At 44.2% G+C, this 24,416-nt stretch overlaps 1 protein-coding gene and 1 non-coding gene across 3 annotated transcripts in view; both read right to left on the bottom strand.

Moving 5' to 3' along the window:
- Kdm3b (lysine demethylase 3B) overlaps window positions 1-24,416 on the bottom strand; it is a 60,120-nt gene that overhangs the window by 23,547 nt on the left and 12,157 nt on the right. For both annotated transcript variants that reach the window (XM_013124409.3, XM_040758089.1), the window contains exons 2-10: window positions 20,508-20,675; window positions 18,723-18,836; window positions 17,336-17,441; window positions 15,602-15,726; window positions 13,197-13,271; window positions 10,067-10,663; window positions 4,949-6,197; window positions 3,969-4,170; window positions 948-1,162 (exon numbers count right to left, since the gene is read on the bottom strand). In XM_013124409.3, coding sequence (XP_012979863.1) covers window positions 948-1,162; window positions 3,969-4,170; window positions 4,949-6,197; window positions 10,067-10,663; window positions 13,197-13,271; window positions 15,602-15,726; window positions 17,336-17,441; window positions 18,723-18,836; window positions 20,508-20,675 — 2,851 coding nt within the window. The remainder of the gene's footprint in view (window positions 1-947; window positions 1,163-3,968; window positions 4,171-4,948; window positions 6,198-10,066; window positions 10,664-13,196; window positions 13,272-15,601; window positions 15,727-17,335; window positions 17,442-18,722; window positions 18,837-20,507; window positions 20,676-24,416) is intronic.
- Window positions 16,052-16,158, bottom strand: LOC121144421. The gene has a single exon (XR_005881776.1). It is a non-coding gene; the product is annotated as a U6 spliceosomal RNA (small nuclear RNA).

Raw genomic sequence — 24,416 nt, 5'->3', positions numbered from 1 at the left:
CATTGGTGGTGACAACTGTGACCAGCAGCATAAGACCCCAGATTCACTGACTGGTAAAAATCTAAAAACTAAACAGGCTTGTGTTTCTATAATTCTAAGAGAAACAAACACATGGAACATAGTGTTGTTAGGAGGTTGTAGTAACAGTAGGTGATATGATAACCTAGTGTCAATAAGAAATTAATGTTGGGGGCTGGACAGACGGCTCAGAGGTTAAGAGCACTGACTGCTCTTCCAGAGGTCCTGAGTTCAGTTCCCAGCAACCACATGGTGGCTCTCAACTATCTATAATGAGATCTGTTGCTCTCTTTGGGCCTGCAGACAGACATGCAGGCAGAATATTGCATGCATAATAAATAAATCTTAAAAAAGAAATTAATGTTGCATGTTATCGTTTGAGAAACAATAAAATTTTAGCTGCATTTTGAAGGTGGAGGCAGGAAAATCAGGAGTCCAAAGGCCAGACTTAGATATATAACAAGTCTAAAGCCAGCCTGGGCTACATGAGACCCTGTCTCAAAAAATAAAACAGATATAGTTTGCCTTGGTTTGTGAATAGAATGCAGTATATTTGCATTGTCTCTGTAATAATGAGATTCTAGGTGAGACAGCACCATGTCTCTCAACAAACCATTGGCACTGACAGAAATTTGTTCAAAGCAAACTGAAAACAGGGTGACTTAAAACCAAAGGGTATCCAAACGCTTCTTTTGGCAGATGGATGACAAACAAGAAAGGCACTAAGGAGTGTCTGGTTTACTAACAGTCACAGACTGAAAGAATGAGATCTGTTAGGTACAGCTATGGTCTTGATCACAGGTGGCTACAAAGGGGTCTCAGCAGTGCTAATCCGTCCACAGCAGATGTCTTCTCCTCCCAATCTTGTTCCCATACAGAAAACTGGCCACAAGTAAGAGCAGCTGGGAACAGGCAGAGAGGTGCCTTACGGTGCGGCTCCACCATCATCATGGCCTCCTTCTCGGACATCACAAGCTGGCAGAACTGGTCCCCAACATTGGCCAAGATGTATTTTGAGGTTTCTAGGTCTATTCCTTCTGCTAGGGAAGAAGAGGGAATCCACAGGTTCATGGCATCTGGGTCACTCTGCTGAGGGCTTAGAAATCCTTCTACGCGGAGTACCCCCTTTCGAGTGAAGACCAACCTAAGACAAAAAGGAGACAAGTCAAATATTGCTGTCCCTTGGGAGCTGAGGGGACTGGAGGCCATACTTCCTAGTGGACCATGCTGCCTACTACACCACCAAAATCTGTGGCTGATCAAGTCCCTCAAAAATATGACACTGTATTTTTTTGTATATTATTTTACTACCAGTAGATCACTTAAAGTACTTAATAGAATGTAAATATTATAATATTTACATGTAATGCTTAGTTTTCACACTACACTGTTGAAGGCCTGGGATGGTCAACGACGATGAAATAAATGGCTCCGTGGGTAAAGGCACTTGCTGCCAAACTTGACACTCTGAGTTTGACTCCCAGCCAGCTCCCTCAAGTTATTCTCTGGCTGCCAAATGCCGACCTTGGGAGTGCATTACCCGCACACATACACACAATTAAATAGAGCCCATTAGAGTTGTCCCGTCCACCCGCTCCAGACCTGCGACCATGCCACTAAATGTGAACAGAGGAAAGCAGAGACAGCCTCATCATCCCGCATAACCTCTGATTGGCCCTTCCCACTCCCCAGCAGCCATGGCGGCCCACCGGTGCTCTTCCCTGCTAAGTGCTAGCCTTGTACTTTCTTTTCAGAACTGCAGTATTACCCTCTCCCTTACCTCTTACCACACTGAGTATACAGAACCCACTTCACTGCAAACTGACCCAAGTTCTCCATCTGATGTTCCATTAAAAACTCCCAATCAAGGTCAATATCTCTATGTATATCCTACCCCTTGCCCCAACTCAGACATAATTCTTCTACTAATTCTTTCTCTCTTTTGAGACAGGGCCTCATGTCGTCCAGGTTGGCCTCAAATGTACTATATAATCAGCGAAAGCCTCAAACTTTTGATTCTCCTACCTTTGCTTCCAGGGTGTTGGGATTACACACAGGCATCAGTATGCCTTCAAGTACTTACCAGCATACAAGCCAAGGCTTCTGGAATAGTCCTTTAAAAAATGGACCCATCAGCTTTATCTTAGCTGGTAGACTGCCTACCTAAGTTGCAAGAGGCACTGGGTTCAATCCTCAGCACCAACAAACAGGGCATGGTAGACATGCCTGTAATTCTAGCACTTAGGAGGCAGAGGCAGGAGGATCAGAGCTTAAGTTCATCCTCACCTTTATAGGGAGTTCAAGGTTATCCTGGGGCACATGAGAACCTATCTCAAAGCCAAGAAGAAACAAATAAAATACAGACCCATCATGAATTCTCTCTGACTGCCATCTTTTCTGTCACTTTGCCCAGCCTCTCCTCTCCACCCTAGTTCTACCAGCAACAGTGCAACCTTAGCTTGCTTCCACGTCTTATTTAAAAGAGCTGCTTCTCCTGGGCCAGGCCCAACCGTGTGCATCATGCATGTGTGTGTGTGTGCACGCACGCGCTGCACGCCACCACCAACTGGCTAGCAGTGTGTACCTTTAACCCCAGTACTTGGGAGGCAGAGGCAGGTGGATCTCTTGTGAATTCAGGACCAGCCAGGGCTCACAATAAGACCCTGTCGTCTCAAACAAACAAGCCTCTTTAGGCTCCCTTAAAATATCAACTGTCTTTTCACTGATTTTAATCCTCTTTTTGTACACATACTTTCAAACATTTAATTTTGCCATGCAGTGGTGGTGCACAATTTTAATCCCAGCACTTGGGAGGCAGAGGTAGGCAGATCACTGAGTTCGAGGTCACCCTGGTCTACAGAGCAAGTTCCAGGACAGTCAGGGCTACACAAAGAGAAGCCCTGTCTTGAAAAATAAAAGATTTCATCTTTTTTAATGTATAATTTTTAAATTTTTTATTTCATATGCATTGGTGTTTTGCCTGCATGTATCTACGTGTGAGGGAGTTGAATCCTCTGGAAGTAGTTAGTTATGAGTTGCCATGTGGGTGTTGGGGATTAAATCTGGGTCCTTTGGAAGAGCAGGCAGCATTCTTAACCACGGAGCCATCTCTCCAGCCCAAGAATTATTTCCACTTTGAGTTTGAAGCATGTGTGTGTCTGTGTTGATGTACCAGGTGTGTACAGGCCCCTTGAGGCTGGAGTTAGAGAGTTATGAGGCTCGAGACTCGTGTGGTGGGAACCACATGTGGGTTCTCAGACACTGCCCTAGCCACTTGACATAATGTTTGGTCTTCTTTTGCTTCTCCAAACCACTAGAGCTGAAATCTGGTGTTTTCTTTGCTTCTGAATCTGTGTGTGTGTGTGTGTGTGTGTGTGTGTGTGTGTGTGTGTGTGTGTGTGTTATGGTTGACACAATAATGGTCCAATAATTATTTGCCAAATAAAGGAATTCATGCCAAACCAATAAAAAGATTAGATCTCTTTACTTGATCTTAGCCAAAAAAAAAAACCCCAAAAAAAACAACCAAAAACCCCTAAAAAATGGATTTCTTTACTCAATAAGCAAAGATTCTTAGTCAAGTGTGGAGGGAGACACCTCCGATGGCTGAGGGCAGACTGAGTCCACTAGACAAGGCCACACTGATGACACAAGTAAGATCTTATGCCCCAAAACAAGCCAGCAGAGGAACGAAGGGAAAAAGAAGCTTCACACTGTCTCCTCCCCTCCCGTCTTTCAGGTTACTTGAGCCCTAAAGGGCAGGTGTGAGTCGGATCTGTAATACAGACCGAGTCCTGCTTCTACTACTAATTCAATGGAGCCCAGATTGAGAGTGACTCAGAGAACAGCACAGAGCTAAAACTGTTCAACTCCCATTCTCTAAGGACAAAGTCCCATGCCGTTTGACCAGGTTGAGTAAGGACAGTGAGGAGGAGGGTGGGAGCCTGTACCTCCGGAAGTGAAAGAAGCGGCAGGCTACAGTGGAGTCGTCTTGCTCCTGCTCCTTAAACTTGCGGTACCTCTCCAGGCGGCACTCGCGACACTTGTGCAGGTGGGGCGCCACGTTGATGCAGGAGCCGTCCTGCAGGAAGGGCTCCCCAGACTGCTTCAGCCTCTTCACCTTGCTCACGTCCTTCAGCACCGACTGGCCAACTGCGAGGAACAAGAGGAGGCTTTCACCAGGGGTACAGACAGGGCCAAGAGCACGATCCTCTAGAGACAAGACACCCTGACCAGAGCATTTCTCTTTGTACTCCTGAGGAATATTAACACAAGGTGCAGGGAGCAAAAAGGCTTCAGGTGGGAACTAAGAGCTACAGAGAACTTCCATCAAGTGACTCAGAATTGAAAACCCTGGGTCTAGGCACGGAAAAACCCCACAGGGAGAGAGAGGGCTGCCACCTGAAGCTGCTTCTTCAGGATATGGCTCTATCTTGGGTTCCCGGAGTCTGTCATCCCCGAAGGAGAAGGAAACAGCTGCTTTCACCACTAGACTCTCAGCAATCCCCTGTTGTAGTTACTGGACTCTCGCTGGTGTTAAATGTCTCAAGAGAGGAACAAACTGAGGCTGTGAACCTCTTTGCTTCATCAAATCTACAAAAGGTTGCTTTGGGAACAATTATTATCTCTTCGCATCTCCCTGAAGTAAATTTAAAGATGGTCTAACGTGAAGTAGAAAGGAATGGATACACACAGAAACTTAGTTCCTGGTGTTAAAAAAAAAAAAAAAGACCGACAATATCAAAAACTTTCTCTGTGGTCACAAAACCCTTATAGTGACAACACAGAAAACAATGCTGCCCTGAACCAGGTTTGACCAGAGGACTCTGCCAAGCCCTTTGGCTTTGTAATGCTACGAGATTAAGCATTTTCCACCACATCATTTGAGGTTAGCGCTAGAGCAAAGCCCGGCTCTGGGCCGCAGGATCACCTTTGAGGGGAGCAGTCCGAGGCCGGCCCTTAGGGGCCGTCTTCCCCTTGCCCTTGCCCAGCAGCAGCTCAGCGCTGCGCTCCCCTCTGGGGCCTAGCTTCCCCATCAGGTGCTCTGGAATCCCCTTCAGGCCACTCTTGGCCTGCAGCTGCTCCTCCGAGTCGCTCAGATCTGACAGGTCGCTGTTGGTGCTGGAGTCTGAGTCCTGTCTGCAAGCCAAGCTTCGCTCATCCAATGAGAACCTTCTTACAGCTTCAAAAGGAGCTTTGTTCTCCTGTGAAAACTCTGCTGGGGAGGACAGAAAGCTGCCCGAGTGCCTGCCAAAGACGTTACTGAAGGTTTTGAGGAGAGGATTGTCCTGCTGGCCAGGTCCCACAGTCGGCCTCTCTTCTGTGGGGCTGGAGGAGAGAGTAGGCATCTCAATGGGTTGGGTGAGGCTGCTGGTGGGTGAGCTGGAGCGGCCATTCCCCATGGCAGACAGGCTTGGGCCCCCAGTGCCGAGAGCCGAGCCGAGGACACCAGACACCAGCTTGGAGGAGTCAGTTGTAATGAAGAGGGTCTTTTTCTTTGCTAAAGACGCAGAGTCTGCGGAGGAGGGAGACTCGGGCCAGCTGGGTGTCACCATCGAGGTGACAGTGGTAGCAGAGGAAGAGCTACCTGATGCCTGAGACGCAAAGCTGCTGAAAGGACTGTGCTCCACTTTCTCCACAAATGCCAGGAAAGGGTTAGAGGGCTCTTCTCGGGACAGTTTGGGGGGCTGTAAAAATAGATTTTCATGACTGTCTGGGGCGCGGGTGTTGAGGAGACTCCGTGGGAAGGCTGGAGTGAGGGTAGGCATAGACTCTGCAGGCACTTTTCGGTCCACAGAGCTGCCGGCCTTGGGCCCTGGCTTAGTGTCAGCCCCGAGAGCAGACCTGCCTTTGCACAGGCCTGAGCTCAGGCTCTCGAGGCTCTGTCTGAATGAGTCCCTGCTGGAGGAATCATCAGCCACGCTCTCTGAAACCGTGGTGAAGGAGTTACTGCTGGGTACATTTTGGGACATGCATTGAAAAAACAAGTTCTTGGAGAGATCTGAGTCCTTCTGAGACTCTGATGCAGAGCTACAGCTGAAAGAGAAGCCCAAAGGCTTGCTTTCTGTGGCTAAAACTCCATTGGACTGGCTCCGTCCACTTCCAAAAGTCAATGGTTGTGACAAACTTGAGAGAGACACTCCAAATCCAGAAGAGGCCAGACTAGAATTTCTTGAATTCTGGAAGGAAGATTTTAGCTTCAGTTAGTGATGCTGGCTACACTAAAACAATATTTCTATAAGGCAATCAACGTTTCTCTCCTATATTTCATAAACATGTTCTCCCAACTGGATTTCACCACAAATCACAGAGGTCATCTTTACTTTAGGCAGGATGTCATCCAATCTGCTACTCACTTGATCATTATCTAGCTGGAAGGCAGTGCGATACTAGGATGTATAGGAGTCTTAGTATCTACAGTAGTTGGGGAAAGACTCCATTAAGGAACTTGGGGAAAGTGTTCTTAGTCAATTACTCTTATGTAACTAAAGACCTTGAGACATCAATCTACTTCCTAATGTCCTATTATACAAAGGTATTGCTTTGCTTTTTGAGACAAGGACTAGCCTAGGCTGGCCTCAAACCCCCTATGTAGTCCAAAATGACCTTGAACTTCTGATTTTCCTGCCGCTACTTACCAAATGCTAAGGTCACAGGACAGGAGTGTGACAACATGCCTGCTTTATGAGGTAGTGGGGACTGAACCCAGGATTTTGTGTATGCTAGGCAAGCACTTTACCAATAAGCTATATAAACAACTCTTCAATAGTTTTATTTAGCCGGGAGATGGTGGCGTATGCCTTTAATTCCAGCACTCGGGAGGCAGAGGCAGGAGGATCTCAATGAGTTCGAGGCCAGCCTGGTCTACAAGAGCTAGTTCCAGGATAGCCTCCAAAGCCAGAGAAACCCTGTCTCAAACCCGGCTCCCCCGATAGTTTTATTTACCTAAGCTGTTGTAAATAGCCAACATTACAGTTATTTCACCCACTCCCCCGATAGTTTTATTTACCTAAGCTGTTGTAAATAGCCAACATTACAGTTATTTCACTTTCGTTACAGCTTTCTGTACATTAAAGAATTTTATTAATTTGAAATTTCACAAAATGGATCTTTTTGGAAATTAGTCACCTACTTGTAGGTTCATGTCAACTTAATTAATTTTTTGAAACAGTGTCTAAGTAGCCCTGACTGGCTTGGCACTCTCTATGTAGACAAGGCTGGCCTTAAGCTCACAGAGTTCCCTGTGTCTGCCTTTCTAGTGCTGGTATTTGATATGTGCACAACATGCCCTGCTCATTCCAACTTAAATGATTCATTAACACTAACGATTCCAATTTACACAAAGCAATTTACGGAGACCTTTGCCATAATCAGGTTCCATTAAGGCTCCCAAAAGAAACGTGTACATTGAAATATACGCCAAACACAAAACATTTAGGATAACAAATTAGAGAATGAAAGAAACATTTTGACATTTCTTTACCTTGAAAATGCTTTACTTTCATATGTGAATGACTGTAAGACACTTTTGTGTACATAACTCACTTTAAAATATCGAAAATAAAAATTATCCCGTAACAGAAACACGGTATATTCTTTTGGTGTGAGGAAAATCTCTGGAGCGAGTAAGGTTCCCTCTTTATAACAGTGAGTGCACTAAACAACCACAGAGTCATATGCTTTAATGGTTAAGCGGCAAACTTCTTCAGAGTAGCACAGAAGCCAGCTGCTATTTGCTACCAAGATGGCTTCAGGACATTTTAGAGCTAAAAAGTTCAAATTTGCTTTCTTCCCAGGAGCCACACAAGCACTGACACACACAGCCCTCTGCATGAAAGCCAGGCTGACAGTCCAAGGCTCTCCAGCTGTTTTAGCAGCAGCATCTGGCCAGAAGCCTGACACCTGCAGGCCTGTAAGGAACCAACTCTAAGCAGCTCATTCTACTAAAGCAAATAACACACAAGTGATAATTATTTGGCTGCTCTTTTCTTCAAATGATTAAATTTCAAATCCTTTTCTTATGAGAGAGTGATGAAAACTGTTCAACTCAGTTTTTAGGAAAAATTTCTTGGTGGCTGTTTCTCTATTTCAGATTAAGAGACCGTGATGGAAACACAGCTATATGATTCTACAAAGCAGGATGAAACATTAATAAAATGCTTGATAGTCCAGAAATTTCTCCAAGTCGTTTGAATGTTTTATGGGGTGAAGTAAGAGGTGGGGATGACTAGGGACTGAACCTACCAGGACTGTGACCATACTGGGCATATATCCTATCAATGAACTGCACTCTAGCCACCAACTGAAACAGATACCCTGAGCCTACATAACTCACATTTACTCAGCTTCTCTACTTCAAGAACAGAAGTGTTCTATCTTATCTGCACTAGAAATCCACATAAGAACTACCTGGTTCATTTGCTAGCACTGGTTACCTAACAGAGGACAACCATAAACAGCATTACTTTTTTTTTTTTTTTTGGTTTTTCTCTGTATTGTTTTGGAGGCTGTTGGTCCAGCCTGGCCTCGAACTCACAGAGATCCGCCTGCCTCTGCCTCCCGAGTGCTGGGATTAAAGGCGTATGCCACCACCACCCGGCAACAGCATTACTTTTGCAGGCCTCTCTTCTGTCTGGAATTTCATCTCACTCCCTATCCCTGAATACAAAGGCCTTTAAAAGTTCATTTCCTGATAAGGAAGAAATTGAATGAAATCGATAAGCCATAGGTTTTTGCTCTGGCTGTTTGGTGATGCTGGAGACTGAGACATGGGACATATACCTAATAATCAAGTGCTATACCCTCAACCAAATACTATTTTATCGACATTCCTATACTGGAAATGACTTCATTTTATTTAGTAGGTGAGCTGCTCCAAACTGGGGATTTTTCTTTTCACACAGGATTTCATGTAGCCCAGGCAGGTCTCAAACTCTTTAAGTAGCTGAGAATAACCTTGAATTTTCTGATCTTGCTATCTCCAGTTTTCATATATAATAAGCAGTATTTAGCATACAGTAGTTTTCTATATTCAATTTTTTTGTTTGGGTTTTCTTCTAATTTTTTAACAAAGTCTTACATTGTCCAGGCTAATTGTTTTAAATGCCAGGTTCAAATGAACCCTTTTGCCTCCGTTTCCTTAGTACCTGAGACTATAGGAACATGACACCATATCCAACTGCTATGCTTTATTTTATTTTTATTTTATGTTTGAGTGTTTTGCCTGCATGTATGTCAGTGAACCACATGCATAGGCTTGCAGAGGCCAGAAGGTGTCAGATCCCCTGGAGCCAAAATTACAGTCATTTAAGAGCCACTGTGTGGTCCTAGGGATTGAAGCCAGGTCCTCTGCAAGAGCAGTTGTTTTTCTAGCCCCCAAATTTTATTTATATGTATAGAATTTTTTAAAAAAGGATTTCATATCCTAGTATGCATTAACAGCCTGTTTGAAAGAAAGATGTGACTAACACCATAAACTATACTTTGGTGACCAAACTTGGTCAAAAACTAATTTTTATATTGTTCATTTTAGCCTATATATAGATATACAATATCAAATTAAGCACACAGTAAACTGGGTACTGTGACTAAATCCATCAGATTTTACAGAGTATTCTTTAAAATGACAAAATTAGCAAGATAAAAACTTACGGCCATAGCAAGTAATAGCAAACAGGCCACCCACAAGGAGAACTATCACAGCTGGTACACACAGTCTTCATTATGTCATCAACACTTCAATCCATTAACTTTGCAGCTCAGAGTCCTGGCAGAGGCTTGGCCACTATGTGAACTAAACAGGTAACTGAAAAAGATCCCCCACCAGATCTTTCTCACATTTCATTCAACTGAATTGTCTATTGATTTTTAATTAGCTCAACTGATAAAGTTATTTAAAAAATACACATTTGCAAAATAAGCAGAGTACAATTTAAGTCCGTATCAGAACTGTCCCTTCTTGGGGCAGCTGAGAGGCTTTCCGGTGTATTAACAATGAGCAGGGTGGAAGGGTTAACCCAGTCTGCCACGGCTGCCCTGAAGCACTCACCTCTCCTGAGGCCTGCGACCAGCTGCCTTTCTGCTTGTCCGGCACAGTCCCTGATGCAAGGCCAGTGTCTGAGATCCTCACCGTGGTTGGGGTGGAGCTGGCGGTGGTGACTACAGCTGCAGAAGCCACCACGCCCTGGCTAACCTGTTCCAGTGCTTTCCCTGCCTCTCTGTTTTCAGCTCCTCCCACCTCCGAGGCCAGAGGCGTCTGACCTGCAGCTGAAGAATACGGAGGGAAGGGTCCGGGTGCGTCCCCACCCACAGGCTCATCCTGCACCACCAGGGTCCTGCCGTTTTCTTTGGTGTAGGTGGCAAAGCGAATGCTGCGGTTAATCTGGGGCACAAATGGCGACGGCGGCTGCTTGGCTCTCCGCTCCAGCCCGGGCTCTCCACTGGCATCGCCTCCTCTCCAGGGCCCCCGGCTGGCCTCACCTCCATCTCCCCCGTTACTGTCTATGTCACCCCTGTCCTTTAACTTCTTTGTAGCAGGGTCACACCCAGGGTCCGAAGCACTTTTCCTCCTCCGGCCATCTCTCCCCTCTATGCTCTCTCTCGTCTTCTTGCCTTTGGAAGACTTTACTGCTTTCATGGTACCCCCCTACAAAACAAAATTCAGAAGAGGGTTATTGTAAGGGACTTTCACTCTGTGAAAACCATTAGCCATTACTGCTTTCCATCCCTGGAAGCAGATAGAGCAGGCTCAGTTCTGATGCCAGCTCTAAGACACTTGGGAAGTTCCAATCCTCTGGACACACATTCAAGACAGTAGCTACGAGAGGTTAACTTCCTTGGCAAACGCTTGCAGGTGAAGTATACTACTTCACAGGGATTGTTGGTTTTTTTAATTTTTATTTTTTGAACATTTCAATAATTTGTGGAATTTCTGCTACAAAACAGATTGTCAAGCTAGGCCGGGAACATACTTGTCCAATAATGAAATAATGACTGCATGTTTATCTCCCTGTGTTTTTTAAAATTTTCATATATGTGCATATGTGCTCCGTATGTCTGCCAAGTGTGTGCAGCTATCCTCAGAGGCCAGAAGTAGGAACCCCTGGTGCTTAAGTCACAGGCAGCTGCAAACTGACTGATACAGGGTCCTCTGAAAGAGCAGCCAGTGCTCTCAACTGCTGAACCATCTCTCTAACATCCAAAAGAATTTCAGCCACAGGTGGTGGCACACACTTTCAATCCCCACCACTAGGGAGGCAGAGGCAGGTGGATCTCTGTGCGTCTGAGGTCAATTTGGTCTACAAATTGAGTTTCAGGGGAGCAAGAGCTGTTACAGAGACCCAGTCTCAAAAAAACAAAAGAAAAGGTTATGGTCAGGGTGGTGGTGGTGATGGAGAGGATACTCAGTGGTTAAGAGTACTGGCTGGTCATCCAGGACTCGGTTTGACTCCCAGCACCCACATGGCAGCTCTCAGCCGTCTGTAACTCCACCGCCAAGGGATCTAAGGGACTCTTCTGACCTTCAGGGAACCAGGCATTCTCAGTTGCACAGGCATACATGCAGGCAAAAACATCCATATACACAAAAGCATTTAAAAATGTATTTATTTACTTGTATTTACTTTGAGAGGGGAGCTCATTATGCTATGCCGGACAGCCTAGAAGTCCCTGTGCAGACCCCAGGTCAGCCTCAGACTCGGAGCTTCTGTCTGTCCCACCAGGGCTGGGATGGCATGTGCATCACCTTGGCTGTATTTGGTAGGTTTACATTTCAAGTGCTGAAATGTAAAAACTCCTCTATTTAGAAATCACTAAGCCCAAAACATGTGAATCCTGACCAAAGAGAAAGCGACCCTGACAGACGTGAACTGCACACAGACACAGCTGACTTCAGGCCGTACTCCAAGTCTTTAGTCAGGGGATGGGAAAAAACAACAGACCAAACCACAGATCTCTTTTCTAGAACCTCACGATACCAATGATGTGATCTGACTTGAGAGGCCAGAAAACTAAGACATGGATTAGAGGGACATTCCTTCTTGAGAAACAGGTTTTATGCAGAGTCAGAAACCCTGAGAAAGTATTGAAGTGTTAGTAATAAGCATGTGTGTAGCAATGAATATTTAACATGTAATAAGTCTGTATCCTCAGCTAAAACACAGATCCAGTTTCTAGCTCGCGGCCAAAGCGCAGAGCTGGCCTGGGGCAGTGTCTTCCCACTCTCAACCAGTGCAGGTCCTGCCGTGCTGAGCTGCTCAGATGTGAGCGGACAGTGTGGGGCTCTGCCGTTTCATCTAACCATCTGAGCAGCACCTGTTATATAGTAAGTATTTAAACAAACAAATGAAGCACAGAAAGAAACAAAAGTAGAACTCAGTACATCAAAACAACAGTGTTTGAAGCCATGCGCACAGGCTTACCCCATTCATGGGAATGTAACTAAAGCGCTATTAAATTTGATCTGGGTCTTTCTTTCCAGAACGGCTACAGCAGTGCATGGCAGCACACACCTTTAAGTCCCACACTTGAGAGGCAGAAGCAGGCAGATCTCCAGGCCAGCCCCGGCTACACAGTGAGTGCCAGACATACCCAGATCCTGTCTCAATAGAAAAGAAAGAACTGCATACTTGTCCAGAACGAATGAAAGAGGAGCACTTATAGAAGTATTAATACTTTAAGGACTATGAATGTGGACAGTTGCTTTGTCTTTTGAGGCAGAGCCTTAAGTAGACCAGGCTGGTCTTGAACTCCTGATATTTTTGCTCCACCATCAATGTGCTAGGATTCATTGTCAAGTCTGGCAGGTTCAGGAAGATTTTTATCATAGCCTTTTTTGTTGTTTGTTATAATTTTGAATGAACCAATAGTTGGCCTGGTTCACAGTATTATAAAACAAACCACTGTGTGCGGAGCACTGAACTAGGCATTTAGTTTGATTCCACTACAAAATAGAGAATTTCAGTCTACCTTGGAGCTCACTGGGACCTGATTAGGGGCGGGGAGGCCACAGCTTTTCCTTTATTTCCTATTATTAGGTAGACTATCATTAGTACTACTGCTCATTGCAGTTAACTATCGCTAACTTGTCCTGGGGGAATGCAAGAGAAGAGGCCATGGATTTTACAACGAGAGTTCATCACTTTAATTAGCTCACAAGTCTGCTTAGACTGTTACTGTACCTCACTCTGTGGGGTTGAATTGTCCATCAGCGTCACATGGGTGAGTCTGGGGTCCACTGACTTCACTTCGCCAGTCTACAGAGAAGGAAAGCAGAGCACATGAAAAAAGGGGAGAAGATATCTAATCCCTTGACAACAAAAATATAATATTGTACATCTTTGTTAACAATGTAGCTATCTACTTATTTTTACTTCCCCACCAGATGAAAACGAGTGATATCCAGTAACAGTATTGGAAATAACATCTAGGATATGATAAAGATTAATATATTTGTTAAGTTAATACATTAGCTGGGTGGTGGTGGCACATGGCTTTAGTCCCAGCACTTGGGAGGCAGAGGCAGGTGGATCTCTGTGAGTTCAAAACCAGCCTGGTCTACAAAAGTGAGTTTCAGGACAGCCTCCAAAGCCACAGAGAAACTGTGTCTAAAAAAAGAAAAAAGAAAAAAGAAAAAAAAGAACTGACTGAGTTCAAGATCTAAGGATATCGTTAATCTAATAACATCTTTGATCTAATAATGTCTTAGTAATATTCATTTACATTTCTGTATCTCTAAGCCAATAGTCATTAAAAGAGGCAGTCAACTATTAAAGAAAAGAATACTTTTTAACTTACTTTTAATTTCATGATGCATGTGTATTTGCGTGGCTATGTGTACACGAGTACAAATGGCCAGAAGAGAGTGTGGGATTCCCTTGTAGCTGGAGTTATAGGCAGCTATGAGCCACCCAACATGGATGCTAGTCAACGAACTCAGGCCTTCCATCCCTACACTAAGGATTATTAGAAAACAACATGTGTGAAGGAAGGTATAATTCTTTGGCTAACTGTGCCAATACCTGTGTTAGTGAAAATACTATGCATGAGTTAAGTCTCCCAATCTAGTTGGGCAGTGGTGGCGCACACCTCTAATCCCAGCACTCAGCAGGCAGAGGCAGGTGCATCTCTGTGAGAGCAAAGCCAGTCTGGTCTACAAAGTGAGTTCTAGGGTACCTAGAGCTACATAGAGAAACTGTCTCAAAAAACAAAAACAAAACAAAATAACAACAAAAGCCTCCCAATTTTAGACTAAATTATGATATATCCATTTAGAATTTACATATATTTTAAAAGGATAAGTCAAACATCTGTATTCATATAACAAACATACATTTATGCTCAAAATTTGAATTGTGCCTATGTACTATAAATACCAATTACAATTTAACACCACTATACTTCATATAATAAATCATAGAAATACTGGGAAGAATATGCAAAACACCACATGGGTGTCACTGCTGTGGGAGTGACAGCGTCTTCTTTTTATTTTTAAAGATTTATTTACTTATGTATACAGTATTCTGCCTGCATTCATCTGCATGCCAGAAGAGGGCGCCATATCTCATTACAGATGGTTGTGAGCCACCATGTGGATGCTGGGAATTGAACTCAGGTCCTCTGGAAGAGCAGCCAGTGCTCTTAACCTCTGAGCCATCTCTTCAGCCTGAGTGACAGCTTCTTAAGTGCATTCTTCATTATGCACTTTACATGTATGGACATCATTTGAAATTCTAAAACTTGTCTTTAGTGGGACTAGAGAGATGGGACACCTCAATGGTTAAGAAACTTCGTTCTTTCAGAGCAGAGGACCTGGGTTGCCACTGGGTTTACCCAGTGCCCACATGGTAAATCCTAACTATCTGGAGCTCCAGTTCAAGGAAACTCTCTCTCTTCTGGCCTCTGTGAGCACACGATGCACACAGTGCATATACATACATACACTCATACACATAAATTAAAAACAACGTTATTATTAGAACACATGTGTTTCATTTGCTGCAGAATTCAAGCTTGGTTGTACTTTAACCTGTTTCTGGAATGTGACAAGCTCCCCAACCTATGGAGTTTGACACACACCTTTAATGTACCCTGGTAACTCCTTGTCAATCAAGTCCTATGTAACCAAAATTATTCTGGAAATTTCCCAACCCTTGGAAACCACGAAGCTTTGAAGTTTGGGGGGGCTATGTAAACCCTACCCTTCTCCTGTATTTAATGCTGTTTTCTCAAACTCCAATTGAGGGAGACAGCCTTGTCTGACAGAAGATGAAGCTTGTATAATTTGACCAAAGAATTTGGGTAATGGTATTTACAAGTGTCCAGTGGACACAACACTTCCAGAGTGCTGGAACTACACAAATACACAGCCACACCCAGTGTGTACAGAGCCACACCCAGTGTATACACAGTCACACCCGGCTTACAAGTACTACATTGTAGTATACACAGTCACACCCAGCTTATAAGTACTTTTCAACATTATTCCAATGCTACGAAGTCAGTGGACTTTTTTTCCTCTCTGTGTAACAGCTCTGGCTGTCCTAGAACTCAGTCTGTAGATCATTTCAAATTAAAGCCTCACCTCGGTTATAGACACCTCCATGAGACGGGTGATTGTGTCCTGACGGCTTACAATACCACAGAGCCATACTTCTTCTCCTTCTGGCTGGTATACTTTGACCCTGTGACCTTGAACACTATAGGGACCTAAAGGAGAGACCAGTTAGAATTTAGTATTTGGGCTAACCACATGAGGTAAACACTTAGCATTTTCTGTGCAGAGACAAAAGGCACGACTCCAGTTTTCCATACCCAGTAGAATAAAAATAAAACACTTTTTTCTAGTGAGTTTTTTTTTTTACGATTTTATTTATTATGTATACAATGTTCTGTCTGCATGCATGCTTGCATGAAGGAAGAACGGCACCAGATCTCACTACAGACGTGTGTGAGCCACCATGTGGGTGCTGGGAATCGAACTCAGGACCTCAGGGAGAGCAGTCAGTGCTCTTAACCTCGGAGCCATCTCTCCAGCCCATGAGTTTGCTTCATGAATTTGTGTGTCATCCTTGCACAGGGGCCATGCTATTCTTCCCTGTATCGTTCCAATTTTATTATATGTGCTGCCGAAGTGAGTACTCTAGTGAGTTTTATAAACTTTTCATTTTAAAGAACCCCAAGTCCCCAATCTATATTTAACCCCTCAGTCTTAGAATCTGAAAGGTCAGCCTAAACTATAAGGCAAAATAAAACAAACCAAGCCACTAAGCTGATTGTGCCACTAGGTAAAATGGCCATAGGAACACCAAATGACCATTTATGTCCTGTTATCTCAGAGAGTTCAATTCATGCTGAAAATATGGGACCTAGGACATTGTATATTTTAGAGAAGCTCTCTACCACTGCCTACAACCTCAGGAATATCTCCCTCTTTACTTTTGTTATTAATAAGTCTATGAATGGCAGGGTGTTGGGTGGTGTAAGCCTTTAATCCCAGCACTAGGGAGGCAGAGGCAGGCAGATCTCTGTGAGTTCGAGACCAGCCTGGTCTACAGAGCGAGTTCCAGGACAGCCTCCAAAACAATACTGAGAAACCGGAAAAAAAAAAAAAAGTCTATGAATGAACTGCTTTATGCATATACTTTGTTGACGTCAAAAAGCTTTTAGCTCTTGGGATATTTGCAGATGCTAAGTATAAATATAACAGAAAAGATTTTCTCTCGTTGCAGTATATCTATCACTTAATTTGCTTAGTATATGGTTAACTCCTTGATAAACACTTAAAGAAAACACAACAAAACTGTGTTTTGATATGCAGAAAGAAGATCTAGGGGACTGTTAATTAGTGAAAAATATGGAAAGTATAAATTGAACCCTCGGGGCTAGAGAGATGGCTCAGAGGTTAAGAACATTCACTGCTCATCCAGAGGTCCTGAGTTCAATTCCCAGCAACCACAGGGTGGCTCACAACCATCTATAATAATATCTGATGCCCTCTTCTGGCCTGCAGGGACACATACAGACAGAACATTGCATGCCTAATAAATAAATCTTAAAAACTAAACTAAAATAAATTGAACCCTCTACCCAATGGTAGAAAGTCACATGGTAGAAATCCTAGGGTCACTAAATATAATAACCTGAGTAGAGGCTATTTTTTCAATTTATTATAGAAATGCAGCTAACTAGAAATATTCAAAACTTTACTCAAAAAATAGCAGAGAAATGTTTACAGCTGTGTGGTACCGCATTCTCTCCATCAACACTGAGCCCCCACATAACCTAGAGTCCAAGGACAGAGAAATGCTTTTCTTACCTCGGCTGAATATCTCCTGTAGCTTTTGGTCACTGATCAAAGCATTAACTGTCTCTCTTAATGCAGCATGCTCTAGAAGAATCTGATTTTGAGTATCTGTTCCCATCTGGTAAAGAAAGTGTAAACACCCGATGTTAAAATAAAAGGCAGTAAAACTTGCTGGATGAGAAAACCCATACACTAGAGAGTTCTGTGTCACCCACAAACACAAAGAACATGAAGTTGGATGAAGCAGGGGTGCTGAGAGGGAATGACCTCCAGGGAGGAATAACAGTGACAACAACTACTAATCTCTGATAGGATGCAGTTTAGGGAGTATTGGTCTTTGCTCTCCCAATGAAAGAATAAAACCTTTACAATTTTCAACTTTCAGATAGCCCTTACAAGTGAGAAAAAAATAGCATCTTTCTTTAATTTTTTTTTATTTTACATTTATTTATTTTATGAGTGTTCTGCCTGCAGGTTTGTGTGCAACACATGCATGCCATGCTCTTGGAGGTCAGAAGAAGGCACCAAACCCTTTGGAACTGGAGTTATGGGTGTTTGTGAGCCGCCGAGTGTGATGGAATCAGGAGCTGCAAGAACCAGAGGTTCTGACCTCTGACCCGTTTCTCCAGCCAGCAGTGTCTCAATGGAACCACAGTTCAGATGCAAGGCGGTCTAAACTACTCACTTACTGCTTTCCTCTGTATGTACACACACACACACACACACACACACACCTCAATATTTCATGCTGCTGGGAACCAGTGTTACTCAATCCTGCTCATCTGCCACTAAAGTAAACATAAGCCGCACCAGGTTCCAGCTACGCCAGTCACATGGAAAGTCATCTTAGAGAAGCCCCTCTCTACATAGGATGCATACATTTATTTTATGTTTGTGTGTGACTGCGTGCAGGTTCTCTCAGGAGCAGAAGTGTATTGGTTCCCCTACAGCTGGAGTTCTAGGCAGCCATTAAGTCCCAGGATGTAGGTGTTGGGAACCAAATTCAAGCCCTCGGAAGAGCACCAGGCACCCGTACCCTGCTGAGGAGACACTTTTCTAAGGAATTACTATATGGTGTCATAAGTCCTGGGTGGCTGTAGAGTGGGGTGGGGGTACAGGGAGAAAAGAAGCATCAGTCACCACATGTACTTTTTAAAGAAGCAGAAATCTTTAAATGTACTGGGTGTAGTGGCGCACGCCTTTAATCCCAGAACTAGGATCTCTGAGTTCTCACTGGTCTACAGAGTGAGAAACCCTGTCTCAAAAACAAAACAAAACAAAAAAGAGTAATTAATTACAGGAAGCAAAGTCATGCTAAAACAAAGAGTAAATACCCATACATGAATCAACAAGGAAATGAGCAAGGAGGTAAGTAACTAAGTAAGCCCGCGTCCGGTACCTGGAACAGATGCAGCCCATTAGCGTCTGACATGAAGCGCAGCTCTCGATCCACAAGGTATTCCACGGGCACCACAGAACCCAGACCCAGCTTATCTACCAGGGGGGTGAACGTCTGTGGAGCACAATGATAACAAGGTGAATAGAGCCAGGAAATGGAAGTAAAGGACAATTCAAGTCATCTGACTTCAGAGAAGAAAAGCATTCATTATTACTCTCCTCTCACCCCAGTGAACACAGACCAGCTAACAAACAAGGCCTTGGAAACATTCTCAGCACAGCTTCTGCTCCTCAGATAATCACAGGGAGCAAACCAAAAGGACAGTTGCTCAATGTTTTCATTTTCTTTCTTATTTCAAGACAGGGTTTCTCTGTGTAACCCTGGCTGTCCTGGAACTCACTTTGCAGTCCAGGCTAGCCCTGAACTCAGAGATCTGCCTGCTTCTGCCTCCCAAGTGCTGGGATTAAGTGTGTGCACCACCATGCCTGGCTGTTTCTTCAGTACTTTCTAACTTGTTTGTGTGGTTGTCTTTTGGGTCAGGTCTCACACTACAGACCAGGCTTGTGAGGAACTCGTAGCAATCCTCCTGCCTCAGTCACCCAAATGCTGAAATTACAGGTGTGAGTCACCATACCTGGCTTCTAACATTTTATGCTGAAAAATGGCAATTGGAATAAGAAATTAGCCATTGTCATTAGGGATCTGACTAATCATGCTAGGCTTCATAAGGGCTAAACTGTAGATGCCCAGGTAGTCAAGGTGTGGTAGTGCATGCCTATAATCCCAGCACTTGGGAGATGGTCAAGGAAGGCCTCCCCTGCACATATCTCTACAGCCCTGAAACCTTTATGAGATTTTATAAGCTACTAGGATAACCAGGTATGATGGTACATGCCTTGAACCTTTGATGCCAGCCCTTGGAAGGCAAAGTCAGGTGGATCTCTATGAGTTTAAGGCTAGCTTGATTTACAAGGCCAGTCAGAGTTACATGGTGAGACCCTGTCTCAAACAAAACAAATTACTGTGACACATGTTTAGAAATCCCTTGCTGGCCTTGATCGCTCTATAAACTAAAAATGAGTTTGAACTTCGAGTTCCTACGTCCGACTTCCTAGGTACCGGGTTACAGGTGTGGACCAACAGACCAGCTTATGTGGTGCTTACATAAAACCAGGGGCTTTATTTTATGCATGTCAGGCAAGTACTCTACCAAATGAGCTGTATGTTCAAATCTCCTCTCCCTCCATTTCTTTTATGATATCTATTTTCTGAGTGTACAGCAGCACCACAATACTAGTGATTTCAGAGGAAACCTTGTAAGAACTGTTTTTCTCCCACCATGTGGAATCCAGGGATCAAACTCAAGTTGTCAGGCTTGTTGACGAATGCCTTCACCCACAACCTGCCAGCCGCAAGCATGCGCGCACGCGTGTGTGTGTGTGTGTGTGTGTGTGTGCGCGCGCGCGCGCACGCACTTTGAAAGTCTCAATATGTAGCCCCTTAAAGTCCTGCAGGAACAACAACAGGAAAAAAAAATCAAAACCATTTTGGGGCGGGAATATAGCTCAGTGGGAAAGTGCTTGCCTAGTGTGCATGGGCGTGGGTTTGGATAACCCACACGGTATGAACAGGGCTGAGTGGCACACTCCTGCAATCCCAGTCCTGGAGTAGGAGAGGAAGATGAGTTCAAGGCCTGCCTAGAAACCAGTCTGGAGTACTTGACCTCTTGTCTTCAACTCAACCCCCAATAAAATAAATAAGTACAAATAAATAAAAGCTACTTACCAGTGCTGGCCACTGTGTAACTGAAACTCGAGTGCCTTGTAGAAGGACTGGGTCCTTCCGGGGTGCCCAGACGAGTGACCCTTCTAGGAGAAGTACAATTACTTCTTCAGCATGAACTTTAACCCAGGAGTGTTGCTTCCAGTTACAGCCATCAAATTCTACAAAGATCTGAGAAAAAATATCAAAAACAGTTTGAATGCCACATTTGGGGAAATGCCATATTATAATACACAAAAACAATTTTCCTGGTTTTGAAAAAGACTAAGCCAACCCCACAACTGACAGAGGGCTGATCTCCAAAATTTAGAAAGAATTCAAGAAGCAAGTCTCCAAAACACCAAAGGATCCGATTAAAAAGTGGGGTACAGAACTAAATAGAGAATTCTCAATTGAGGAGTCTAAAATGGCTCAACATTCCTAGCCATCAAGGAAATGCAAACCAAAGCAACTTTGAGATACCATCTCACTCCTGTCAGAATGGCTAAAATCAAAAACTCCAATGACAATTTATGCTGGAGAGGATGTGGAGAAAGGGGAACATGCCTCCACTGCTGGTGGGAGTGCCGACTTGTACAGCCACTTTGGAAATCAGTATGGAGATTCCTCAGGAAAATGAGAATCAGTCTACCACAAGACCCAGCAATTCCACTCTTAGTCATATACCCAAAAGATGCCCATTCATACAACAAGGATGTATGTTCCACTATGTTCATTCATAGCCGCATTATTTGTAATAGCCAGAACCTAGAAGCAACCGAGATGCCCCTCAACTGAAGAGTGGATAGAGAAAATGTGGTACATTTACACAATGGAGTACTACTCAGTGGAAAAAACCAATGGAATCTTGAAATTTGCAGGCAAATGGATGGCACTAGAAGAAATCATCCTGAGTGAGGTAACCCAGTCACAAAAAGACAAACATGGCATGCACTCACTCATACATGGATTTTAAACATGGAGTAGGAGATTGCCAGCATACAATCTGGGGAAACCCAGAGGACTCTAAAAGAGATATGCATGGTACCCCAGAGAAGGGGAATGGGATGGGATCTCTTGAGGGAATTGGGAACATGGAGTGAGAAGAGAGGAAAGGAAGCTTGGAGAAAGAGAGGGGAGGAGAGGAGAGGAGGACATGGGGGAGCAGGAAGGTTGAGTCAAGGAGCCACTAGGTTTGAGAAGAGATCTGGCACTAGGGAGATTTTCAGAGATCTACAAGGATGACACCAACTGGCAAACCAACCAATAGTGGAGAGGCTACCTTAAATGCCCTCCCCTATAATTAGATTGATGACTACATTATATGTCATTCTAGAACCTTCAACCAGTGACTGATGGAAGCAGAGGCAAACACACACAGCTAAACACTAAACTGAACTCCTGGAATCCAGTTGCAGAGAGGGAGGAGTGATGAGCAAAGGAATCAAGACCCAACTGATGAAACCCACAGAGGCAGCTGACCTGAACAAGGCTCCAGACTGATGGCTGAGAGGCCAGCATGGGACTGATCCAGACCCCTGAACATGGTGTCAGTGAGGAGGCCTCAGCAATCTATGGGGCCTTGGATAGTAGACCAGTATTTATCCCTGGTGTAGAAATGGACTTTTGGAGCCCATGCCAAAGGGTCTAGGTCCTGCCCGGGATGATATGACAGACTCTGGAGGGGAACGGGGTGGGGGCTGGGGGGACAGGTGGGGGACGGGAGAGGAGGGAGGGCGAGAGAGCTGGGACTGACACGTCAAGCAAGCTTGTCTCTAATTTAAATAAAATAAAAATGGAAAAAAAGAAAAACAGAGTAAGAAAGTGAAATTTGGTGCCCTCTTCTGGCCTGCAGGCATATGTGCAGACAGAATCCTGTATACATAATAAAAAATTAAAAAAAAAAAAGAAAATTCCATACTTACTTCTAAGACCTCTTGTACTTTCTATCACTTTGTGCGTGGCAAGCAGGAAAAGGTTCATAAGCTAACAGGAAGCGCGAGGCTGGGAAGATGCTCAGTGGTTAAGACACATGCTCTCGTGCAGAGGACCTGAGCTCAGTTCCCAGTACTCAATTCCAGTTCCCAGGACCTGGCATCCTCTCCTGGCTCCTTCAAGCACCAAATATACATGTGGTATATATGCATATAAACAAGCAAACACTTATATACAAATAAAATAAAATGAATCTTAGAAAAAACAAAACATCAGGGCATGGTGGCACATTTACTGTCAGGACTGGGTTGGCAGGGGGCAGGCTGGCTTGAGGCCAGCTTGGTATTTGGAATGAGACCACCTCCCCCGCCACCTCCCCCGCCAGTCAACAATGAAAGCAGCAGACACAATGCATCAATGGTGTTTTAAATTCACTGCAGTGATTAAAATAAAAGGGATTTTTATAAACTCAAAACCAACACTAATAAGGGTTGGTGAGATGACTCAGAGGGCAAGAGGCTTGGCACCTGAGTTTGGTTCCCCAGGAATGCATGGTACAAGGAGAAAATGAATTCCAGAAATTTGTCCTCTGACTTCCACATAGTCATTTTGGCATATGTGCAAATCTCTCCTCATACAAAAATAAATCTAATTAAAAAAAAAGTTGGGTGTGATACACACAGAGAAAGACAGGTGAATCTCCAAGTTGGATGCCAGCGTGTTCTAGATAGCAAGTTCTAGACTAGACAGCCAGGACTATACACCTGTCTCAAAGCAAATAAAATAAATTTAAAGACTACTTCAACTTCGATGACCGATGATAGAAGTAATCTAGCTTTATGCCTGTCATGTAATGTTTGATACTGGCTGCTTCTCAAAAGCACTGTTATTTTACTACTGGTGATAAAACTGTGGTTCATTTATTTACTCAAAAACAAGGGTGCACCCCCCACCCGCCCAAGGTAAACAGGGTAGGAAGAAGATCTTCCAGAGTGGGGAACAGGATGGGAAGCCTCACAGAGTGACCCGAGGGTGACCTCGAGGACCTAGCACACTGTGCTTGCCTGGCTTTCTAGCAGATGAGAGGCAGGGAAACGCGAAAGACCAGGTGCTCTGGGAGGAAAGGGGGACGGCAAAAGCGAGGACAAGGAACGGCTTTAACTGGTACAGTACTCATCTTTGCAAAAGACTTACTTTAATTATGCACACGGGTGCAGGTGTAACATGTATACTGATCCCTCTGCATGGCAACAGTTCTGGAACTGGACAACAAATGTTACAACCAGTTTTCCCAGGACTTGACCATTCTCCCAATATAAACAGGTACCCAACACAGAGTCAAGGCTTTGTTTGACTCAGGATACAACTCAAGACAATGTGAGCTAAAGCTACATTTTAACTTTTAATTACTACACCTAAGAGATCTATGAAACAAAAAACGCCTCTGATCTGCACGCCCCTTGCCCGAGGACAGGTGGCTCCTGAAATGCTGGAGGCTGTTGTTTATGGGAGACAACAAGTCACGTGCTTTCACTCCCTAAACAAGTTTGTTTTTTGTTTTTTTTTAAATATTTTTTATTTATTTATTATGTATACAGTCTTCTGCCTGCATGCCAGCAGAGGGCATCAGAGCTCATTCAAGGTGGTTGTGAGCTACCATGTGGTTGCTGGGAACTGAACTCAGGACCTTTGGAAGAACAGTCAGTGCTCTTAACCGCTGAGCCATCTCTCCAGCCCCAACAAGTTTGTTTTTAGGTCAGGAAGTGCACGTGCCTCCAATGGGGCCTGAAGGGAAACACAATGGTTTATGGGTTTTTCTTTCTTAAGACCTTGCCATCCTTGACTCTGGGCCATTTCTCAGGAACCTGGGTACGGACCTCATCAGAGCCAGAGCCTAGCCACCTGGCCAGTATTTAATTAAAGTTTGCTTCAAATTTGGCTGGTAGTGTGCAGTGTGGTGGTCTGCTCCTTTAATCTTGCGAGGCAGTCAGGTGGATC

The sequence above is a fragment of the Mesocricetus auratus genome, unplaced genomic scaffold (genome assembly GCF_017639785.1).
Source record: "Mesocricetus auratus isolate SY011 unplaced genomic scaffold, BCM_Maur_2.0 Super-Scaffold_100015, whole genome shotgun sequence".
Lineage (NCBI taxonomy): Eukaryota > Metazoa > Chordata > Mammalia > Rodentia > Cricetidae > Mesocricetus > Mesocricetus auratus.
This window is presented reverse-complemented; position numbering and strand designations above follow the sequence as displayed.